This window comes from Penaeus japonicus, unplaced genomic scaffold (assembly GCF_977035675.1).
Source record: "Penaeus japonicus unplaced genomic scaffold, GWHDUDI00000001_assembly GWHDUDI00000018, whole genome shotgun sequence".
Lineage (NCBI taxonomy): Eukaryota > Metazoa > Arthropoda > Malacostraca > Decapoda > Penaeidae > Penaeus > Penaeus japonicus.
In genome coordinates this window covers 10,929,395-10,939,188 of record NW_028234420.1, presented here as the reverse complement: position 1 = coordinate 10,939,188, position 9,794 = coordinate 10,929,395, and the positions used below count along the sequence as shown (strand labels likewise).

The 9,794-nt window shown below is 34.9% G+C and overlaps 1 protein-coding gene across 4 annotated transcripts in view; it reads left to right on the top strand.

The window, feature by feature from the left end:
* LOC122246010 (ataxin-10) overlaps window positions 1–8,106 on the top strand; it is a 9,346-nt gene extending 1,240 nt beyond the window's left edge. For all 4 annotated transcript variants that reach the window (XM_043004258.2, XM_086546561.1, XM_086546562.1 and 1 more), the window contains exons 2-10: window positions 39–176; window positions 700–874; window positions 1,341–1,654; window positions 3,149–3,247; window positions 3,398–3,656; window positions 5,110–5,169; window positions 6,108–6,207; window positions 7,135–7,325; window positions 7,796–8,106. In XM_043004258.2, the coding sequence (XP_042860192.2) occupies window positions 55–176; window positions 700–874; window positions 1,341–1,654; window positions 3,149–3,247; window positions 3,398–3,656; window positions 5,110–5,169; window positions 6,108–6,207; window positions 7,135–7,325; window positions 7,796–8,074 (1,599 nt within the window). In that variant the 5' untranslated portion in view covers window positions 39–54 and the 3' untranslated portion in view covers window positions 8,075–8,106. The remainder of the gene's footprint in view (window positions 1–38; window positions 177–699; window positions 875–1,340; window positions 1,655–3,148; window positions 3,248–3,397; window positions 3,657–5,109; window positions 5,170–6,107; window positions 6,208–7,134; window positions 7,326–7,795) is intronic.
* Window positions 8,107–9,794: the final 1,688 nt, after the last annotated feature.

The following is a 9,794-nucleotide window of genomic DNA, read 5'->3' as shown; positions in this document are numbered from 1 at the left end:
CAATAAGAAAGAATTGTTTACATTCCCTTGTTTTACAGAGATACATTCGTCACAATGGCAGAGTGTGAAGTTGTGACTGAAGCAAAAGAAGCTCTAGTTTTGTATGGTAACGGAGACATTTTAGAATGTACTGCAAAACTGAAAAATCTCCAGAAGGAAATCTTGCGTGTAAACAGGTAAGAGAATTGTAGCTTTCTCTCAAGTCTCTTGAATTTTTTAAATCTTGACTGTTTTTGCATCTGGTCCACTTTATCTAAATTTTTTGTCTGTTTCTCCACTATTCTGTCAAACAATTTGAATTTCTGATTTGCCTTACTTTATATTTGTATATATGTAGCTGTATTTCTTGATTGAGCTTCCTCTGCCCACCCAGCCTCTTGCTGTAGGTTACATTGAAAGCCCATTCCACCAAGCTTAGTGCATATAGGCTGGCTTCAAAATTTTAAAAATAATGTTACAACTGAGGAACAATGATTAGCAAACTTATGAGAAAAGATCATAGACTATAGATCTTTATTGTTTGCTAAAAAAAATAGCTGAAGCTGGGCAAAGAATGCTTTAGATTTGGGTCCCTTAGTTCCCCAGATAGCAACCCCTAGGCCTTGCAGAAAGGGTGGTAGTCCTAGAGTCAGATAAGGCTTTTATACGACACCAAATTATTTGAATATCTATATTGCTAAAGTACACTTTCTTTAACAGGTCGGAGCTAGATTCTTCAGTGATTTGGAGTGTTTGTGGAATTATCAAGGGAGAGGTACAAAAATGGACAAAAGATCTCACTGTAAAACCATCTGTGGAGAGTCTTGCAACAGTGTCGGCAGCTCTTTGCTGTCTGCGGAACAGCTTTGCGTATTGCCCTCGAACCCAGTTACTGGTAACAACTTGTTATTATAGTCTAACATCAATATTTTGCACATGTGCATGCACATACTTGTGCAAGCTTCATTTTGCACAGCTCATTACTTCCCCTATGAAAAAGCCCTAGGAACATGTAAAGAATCCCTTTCTAAATGAAAAAAGTTCAAACTCTTCATCACTTGAAAATTTTATCCTGCAGTTTAAACTTTTTTGGGTAGGATTTCAATATATGAAGACTATGGGGAAATTAGTTTTACTGGGGAATGGCAGATATATATATATATATATATATATATATATATATATATATATATATATATATATATATATATATATATATATATGTATATATATGTATATATATATATATATATATATATATATATATATATATATATATATATATATATATATATATGTATATATATGACATAAGTCATGCCATTCAATACAAAAAAATATTCAATGTTCCACCCTGCTAGGTTGCTGAAACAGAAGACCTTTTGAAACCAGTATTAGCCTCAACTTGCTGGACATTCCAATGTAAAGAGGAAGGGGAATCCAAGAGTGATATCAAGAATCCAGATGATTCAGAACTAGCAGTAGGAGATAACAGTGATGATGCAAAGGACCAAAGTCATTCATTAGGAGACAAAGATGACGAGGATGACAGAAGCGAGTGGCAGAAGGCCCATTCCACCTTAGCTTCTGCGTGTGTCTTTTGCCTCGGCAACATGGTAGCAGCAAACCCCACAACCAGGAAGCTGCTCTGGCAACATGTACATCCACTCCTAAGGTAGGATTTGTAATGGTTAATTGATTATTTTTACTTCTTAACCCATTGCGTACGGGTGTCATGACATACATGACGTAGGAGCTTTGGCCTGACGACGGGCGTCATGACGTTCGGGGATTTTGGATCACTGTGCTATTTTATTTTACTATGAAAAAGGAATGAGTGATGATGGCTATTGCAGTCCTAATTACTATAATTACCGTAATATCGTGCAAGCTTAACGTCCAAAACCTAGATGGCACCACTTTTTTCTAGCACCAGCAGGTGAGAGAGCCTTGAATGGCACCCATCCACGGTCTCTAGCATGCACTGTCTCTATAGAGCGATGGCACACACTAAGTTGATGAACCCTTGCTCTAAAGTACCGCCGATGAAGGATGTGCAGGCAGAAGAGGAAGGTGACTCAATCCATACCCAGTGTCTAAAATGTGCTCCTGTGCCAATATGGATGTCTTTCACTGTGGCACTCACAGTCACAAGCACAGGTTTCATTCCTCTTCCCTACCTCTTCTTGTTATCTTTATTGTAGGTGGTTATATGTTTCGTATTCGTTCTTGACAGCACAAAAATACGAAAAAATAAAGTTGCCTTTTGTCCTCCAATAAAACAGCAATACTTCTATCACATTGAGTATAAAGGAAATAATGAGCTAATATGGATAACATACTACAATTTTAGTCAACTGCAGCACTGATAGAGCCTGTCATACGGCACATATAAGTCTCTAAACTCAATAAAACACGCAAAAAAATAAAACACAAAAACCGCTCTAGTTTTACAATGAATGACTGAAAGAGATTTGGATGCTTCAAATTATATTGCTTCAAGTGGTCTCTCTCTAAAATAAAACCTATCTTGGAGGCTGGGCAAGCAAGTTTATCTCCGTCTGCAATGGGTTAACCCACTCACGACTGGGGCATTCCAGCCTTGCGTGTTACAATGCCGGGGCTCTCGAACGCTTAGGCCTAAATCAATTAAATGACTGGCACCATATGGTGCCACCCGGCAAACGGGCCCTTGAATGAGCGGTACCGTAGTGTACCACCCGTCCAGAGAGGGTTAATGTGATTGAAAAACATGCAAGGGATAAAAAAAAAAAAAAGAAGAGAGAAAAAAAACAGGTTCATTTGCTATTTTACTTTGGGAAACCAGTGGACATCAAGAATGTTTATACCATTATGACGATTTTATTTTATTATTTGTTGTCACTCTGTCAGGCAAATGAAGTTATATGGATGGAAATATTTTTGCTGTCTTACCAGATATACAATGCTCCATTTCTTCCACTTCAACATTCCTACCTCCAAATTCCCCATCTGTTTTAGCACACCCCTTAATGGTTTTCTTGACTTTATTTACTTCGGCACTAATAAGAATATAAATTAGTGCATTGGTACAGTTTATTGATATGAAGTTCAGGCTTGGCAAAAGTATGAAAGAACATGGGGTTCACCATTTTTTTTAAATATTCATAAATTAATTGTTTTTCCCCAGGCATCTGCTTACTTATGAAGACTGGAAAGTGTCACAGATGGCATGTATGATATTACATAATTGTCTCTTAGAGACAGAATTGATAAATGAGTTTAGCAGGTGAGATAATACTTTGATTATTTGTATTATGGTATCAGTTAAAAGGGAAAAAATAGGGAATATGATATATTCAAAATTAAGGTAAACCAATATTGGATAGATGCATTTTGACATCAGATCATTTATTTCATCTTTCTTTTTCCATTTTAGGGATGAAAAAGTTCACTCTGTTGTAGGGGATCTTCTGACACTGTATATGCAGGAAAGCCAGTTTTCCTGCTTTGTGTTGTTCTGCTTGGAACTATTGTTGTGTTATAAGGGAGTTGTTGAAAATTCATGGCCATCCCTTACAAGCAAACAACAGTTGTTATGTCTTGATGTGCTAGCTGCTGTGGTTTCTGGATCTACACAGTCAAAATCTGACTCTGTTTCAAGTGCTACAATTGAGTTCCTTGTCAACCTCTTCAAGGTATGTTTTTTTAAAGTTATTTAATTTGAAAGATCTCTTTTTCTATAATGTAGTGGGGGAACTGGGGAGAATTTGGCTATAAATTTGATGGCACTTTATAAGAGATTTATCCTGTTATACAGATCATATAGTCTCACAGAGAGAAAGTAAAATTTAACCTTTCACATTCCAACTCGCACCATTTATGAGGCAAGTTGAAGCAGTCAGACAATATATGAAATTTAAGAAAATATGGTCGGGTGTCAGTTTCATTCACTGAACTGTAACATTGGGTAAGAATTTATTCTGAAGAGCCTGTATTCATAAAAGCACCCATTGGCAGTGATAGCTTACACAATTCTAGAATACAATAATAACAGAATCAAGTTATTCTGCGAGGCCTGTCTTTCACCTGTTGTTCATAGACAATTTATATTTCACAACAGAATACCAATTTGAAAATAGTTCAGACAAGGAAACCTTTTCAGAGAAACAGTGAAAGAGTTAACTGAAAATATTATCTGTAAAGTAGTATGGCTTATGGTCCCAACCAAAATCTACAAAACATACCAGATTTGCATAAAAATTACAGGCCAATCATATTTTTTTTATTGTTTAATACAAGGTCTGTAATTGCATTTTCCCTGAAATACCTTCATGTCCATTAAGCAAAAAATGTATCTTAACCCGTTTGACTATTAAATCCAAACCAGCATAACTACTGACAAATTATCAGTATAGATAGAATTTTGCTGTTGATATTGTAAACACAAAGTCTGTGGCCATGATAGAACTCACAGAAAGTTTAAGACATTTAATCTTATTAGTATTGACAACTGAGCTATTATTTCCACGTGTTTACATAGGATATTATGTAAGCAAGTCCACAGCAAATTTGTTGAAACATTTTCTGATATTCCCTCATATTTTTGCTATCCCCAAATCATGTCTAAGAATTTTCAAAAAGTTTTAGGTTATGTCCTAATTGTGTGTAAATCAAAGTCACCAATATTTAGCAAAATTGATGATGATATAGACAATATCCAGATATGAAAAACTGGCGTAGCTGTTGACAAAGTACATAATGTTTAGCTTTGAAGGATTGGCTGAAATGTTAGCGGTATAAAAAATGAAAAGAACAACCTGTTTAAAGACGTTTTCTGCTGGCATGAAAACTATACAGTTATGTCTTTCTTACCAGACTGCAATTTATTAACAGTGATATCATAAACTCAATAATTGATTAGCTAAGCACTCCGTAACCAACTTAATATGTTTCAGCTTATCTGGTCTTCCCTAAACTTTAGTAGCCTGATTTTTTTGTTTCATATTCACTGCAATTAATCTATCAGAAATGTCTATAGAATTGACATTTCATCATTAGATCATGATTTGGGAGCTTTATTTTCATGATCCAAAACATAATGGCTTTGAATAAGAAATGAAACTGATTTTGAATGTTGCATGATTTCAGAATGATGCAGATAAAATCCTATGCACCCATATTGGACATCTTGACCAATATGATTCTCAGGTGAGTGAGATGCATTTTAGTGTAGCAATTTTTTTTATTGTGCTGCTCTTTGTTTATTTAGGGTTTACCCAAATATATTGCTTTTCAAACTGATTACTGGGTTGAATATATAAAGTGATTAAATTTTGATATAAACTGATAAATGTATACATTATAAACTGAATATAAAAGATGGGTAGGTTTTAATATAAATTATTTTTAGAAGTACATATAAAGCAACAGTTTCGTTTCTGGTGTATGATCAGAGCAGTATATTTTTCATTAAATTGGCTTGTCTACTAATTGACAAAAAAAAACAATAAAGAAAAGAAAAAGAAAAAAGTAACTGATATTCATTATAATTTAGATGATTAATGTGAACTAAAATATATTATTTCTCTTCTTTTGTTGAGCCTGTTTTAATATTATAGCAAGTAAGATTAGATGAGATAAATTCTTCATAATGTATTATATACCGTGAGATATATCAGTTGTTTACAAACAGATATCACTACTATCTCTATTTTACACATTTAAGAAAAATTCAAAGCCGAAGGTTCCTCCACATGTATACCTTTAGATACTAAATAAGGCTACTGTTGATTGTTTTAAAGTTTTTCTATAGATTAAAACTATTAGAAATGGCCCTTTAATTTATATTCATGATTTAACACATAATATTAGATGAAATTAAAGGAAGTCTGGAAATTGTTGATAGACCATTTTATTAAAATTGAAAGATTAAAATATAGATTAATAAATATTAATGATAACCATTTTGAATAAGATAATGAATATGATATTATGATACTGATATTATTATTACACCAAAGATACCTGTAATTTTGAAATTAGTGGTAATAACAAACTATCCATATACAGAAGCACAAAGAAAAGGTAAGGATGAAAATATGAAGTTATTAACAATTCTGCAATATGATATTTCTTGCTATCCTCAGATTCTGGCAAGACTTGTAAATTTTGCATGTTCAGCTGCTTCATCTGACACTTGGAGATCGTTACTGCAGCAAGATACCAGTCTTCTCATCTCTAGTGTTTGTAAGTGGATCTTGCTTTTGTAAAGGATATTTCATATTTTCTAATGGAGGCTCTTATTGACTCTTAAAGCCAGTTGGGAGATATTGTCATGTCTTCAGTATCCTAAGACTAGAATACTTAACTGGGTGTTTTTTGTTGCTTTATGAATGGGTAAAATGTGTGTAAATCTCCATGTGTTGCAATTTTTGTACTTTAACCCACACAGGACGGGTGGTACAGCATGTGTACCGCGCATTCAAAAGCCCAGTTGCCGGGCGGCACAGTATTGTGCCAGCCATTCAATTGATTTAGGCCTAATAATTCGAACGCCCCGGCATTTGGACATTCAAGGCTAGAATTCCCCCGTCGGGAATGGGTTAAAGTATCTCATGGTCTTAGCCTTGTTTTATAGCAAAATTTTTTGTACTTGAAAAATTATTAACCCATTGTAGACGGGTGTCATGACATGATGTTCAAGTTTTTTGCCTGACGGTGGTATCGTGAAGTACATGACGATAGTTGTCATGTCAATTAATGTTGGAGGAGAGTGCATTGCTTTGTTTCATTTTTGTACTGTGATTATTGACTCTATTTAGTGAGTGATATTGACAACTGCAATCACAATTACTATAATTGCTGTAATATACACCAAAATGTGTTTGACTTAAAATCTAAAATATAGATGGCACCCATCCATTGACCTTGCTCAAAAGTACTGGTGATGAAATCTATCCCCGTCCGCAGTGGGTTAATGAGTAGTAGTGGTTTCCAGTTGGATAATGTATTCTTCCTACAATTTATTTTCATCTTGATTGGAAGACTTTTTTACTCAGAAAGTAAGAGGATAGAAAAAAACAATAATTATAAATATAATTATGTATATTGTAGCATATAAGTTTACTCATCATAACCCTTTTACTCATCATAACCCTTTAACAATTTCAACAGATTTGCTGAGGTGTATGAGTGATATTGGAAAGGTTGGAGGCAATGCCTTCACACCAATAGACCAGATGGCAGATTTGGATGATAAGGAGACAATGGAGAGTGCTGCATCTCATCCAGCTTTTGGCTTTAAGTGTGATCTCATAAGATTGATTGCTAGTCTTGCTTATAGACACAAAGCTAATCAAGACCAGGTAAGTTATTGGGATCTATGATTTTTTAAAAAATTCTGTTGTTAACCTTAAAAGGCCAGTATGCAGCAATTGTGGTTGTTAGGTGTGACTATTACCCAAGGCAAAAGAGGGTAATGGTAATTTTCCCTGCTATTTTTTATTATTTTGGTAATGCAGAATTTTGTGTTTGTTTACCTTCTTCTATGTATACAAAGTTCTTAGGGTGAATGCAGATAAAGTGGATTAGTTATCACTGAAATTCCTTGGTTATTTTAAGTATTACATCTTCATGTAAAACTTACTGCTTGTTAGATATTGGAAAAGCAAAATGATAATCTAATGTAATATTTAATGCTATCTGTTCCTACTATACTAGCACTAGTTTATAAAGTTCAAGTAGGACGTAATCATCATCTGACATCAGCACCTCGTAAGTGTCTAGAATAAGGTGATAATTAATGGCCATAAATTAATTATATGCTCCTCTTTAGGTTCGTGAAATAGAGGGCTTGCTGCTGCTGTTGGAGTCCACACAGTTTGATGCAAGGAATCCACTTATCAAAGAAGCCTCAATCTTCGCCTTGCGCAACTTACTGGAAGGAAATCAAGAAAACCAGAGAGTTATACAAGCTCTGAGATTTGAAGGTGTTGCAGAAAATAGTGGATTACGAGAGCTGGGAATGGAAGCAGTGAGCGATGGAGACAAAATTCGGTTGAGACAGATTGAACGTTCACCGCCTGATAGTGATGAGGCTGATCTTTGTTGTTGATGACTTTTGGAAATATATATTTTTAAAGAAAATTTTGTGGCCTTTTATTATCAGCTAATTTCAATACTTAATTATGGAGTGTAAGAATATGCATTTTGTAGCTTCATCCCTAATCTGTTTAGTTCTTTTGTGGGAATGGTGTAGCCTCCAGCAGCGATTCTGTATTTACTATTATTCATGAAGAATGTGTAACAGTACCTGTTCTGACCAGCATCTAAGATATGACTGTTAATTCAACTCAGCTAAACCAACCTTCGAACACATGGCAAAGCTCTCATTTAGTGATTACTTCAGAATAAGTATTATTGATGGTACAATAGTACATGCTGTAGTGCTGACCAAACTACACTTGTCTGACAGTTCCAATGGTTTGTTGCAGAGATTTGGATCTATTACTTGGTTACTTGGTGGTAGTTACAGCTTGAGCCTTGTTATTAGCTCATGCGAGGGCCATCCTGGGGGACCGCCTGTTTTTTGTCAGTTGCAAGCAACTGAATTTGATGAGGGATGGGATTTGATTCAGCCCTCGTTCTTTCACTACCACATGTTGGTGGTTCATCTGATACCGAGTGTAGCCATTTATCTAGTTTTCTTTTAAACACTTCTACACTACACTGATTTAAGTTCCTTATATCCTTTGGTATACTATTAAACAATTTAGGTCAGTTTATTAGGAAACTTTGTTTTTGCATTTTTCTTAACAGGCATGTTTGTGCACTTATCTCAGTGCGATAGCATGTTCTTCCCTGCCTGGGGGAATGTCTTACCTGAACTCCCCCTCCTTCAACAGGTCTTGGATTTGGTGTTAAGTTTTCAATAATTTTCCACACATATATAATGAAGTATCTCTCTCTCTGCCTTTGTAGTGAGTACAGTCTTAGTTTTTTTAGTCTTTCCCAATAGTTTAGACCCATCATATTATCTAACTTACGTGTAAAGATTCTTTGGACTTGTTCTATCAACATTATATCTTTTATAAGATTTGGGCTCCATACTTGGCACTGGTATTCTAATCTTGTGGTCACTAATGTTTTCCATAGTGGTAAAAGGTGTTCTGGGTCTCTTATGTCCTCATTACCCATCCACTCATAACTTTTCCTTTGTTGACAATCTGCTCTATATGGTGACTGAAATCTTTTACTACTTTTTCTCCTCAATCTTCACATCTTCGACAAAATATGATCTTGCTCTTAAATTTTCAGTTGGACTATATCTTATGATTTCAAATTTATCTGCATTGAATTTCACATTATTATCATATGCCCACTTACAGATGGTATATAGATCCTTGTTAAGTTTGTTTTCATTATCTTGTATATCTATGGGTGTACTTATTCTTGTATTATCTGCAAATGATGTTACTCTTGAGTGTTTCACACCATTATCAATGTCACCAATCATAATAAGGAATAACAAGGGCCCAAGAATGGACCCTTGTGGCACCCCACTCATAATAATTGTTTCATTTGAGTAAAGCCCATTAATTTGTACTTTTTGTTTATGATTTATTAGGAAGTTGTAAATCCATCTTCCAACTTTCCCACCGATTCCAAGGTCTTTAATCTTTTGTAGCAGAATGCCGTGATCTACTTCGTTTACAAAGTCTAGATATATTACATCAACTTCTCTATTTTCAGTTAGGTCCCTAAGTATGTGTTTGAAGTGCGTCAGGATCTGTGATAAACAAGATCTACCACTTCTGAATCCATGTTGCCCGGGG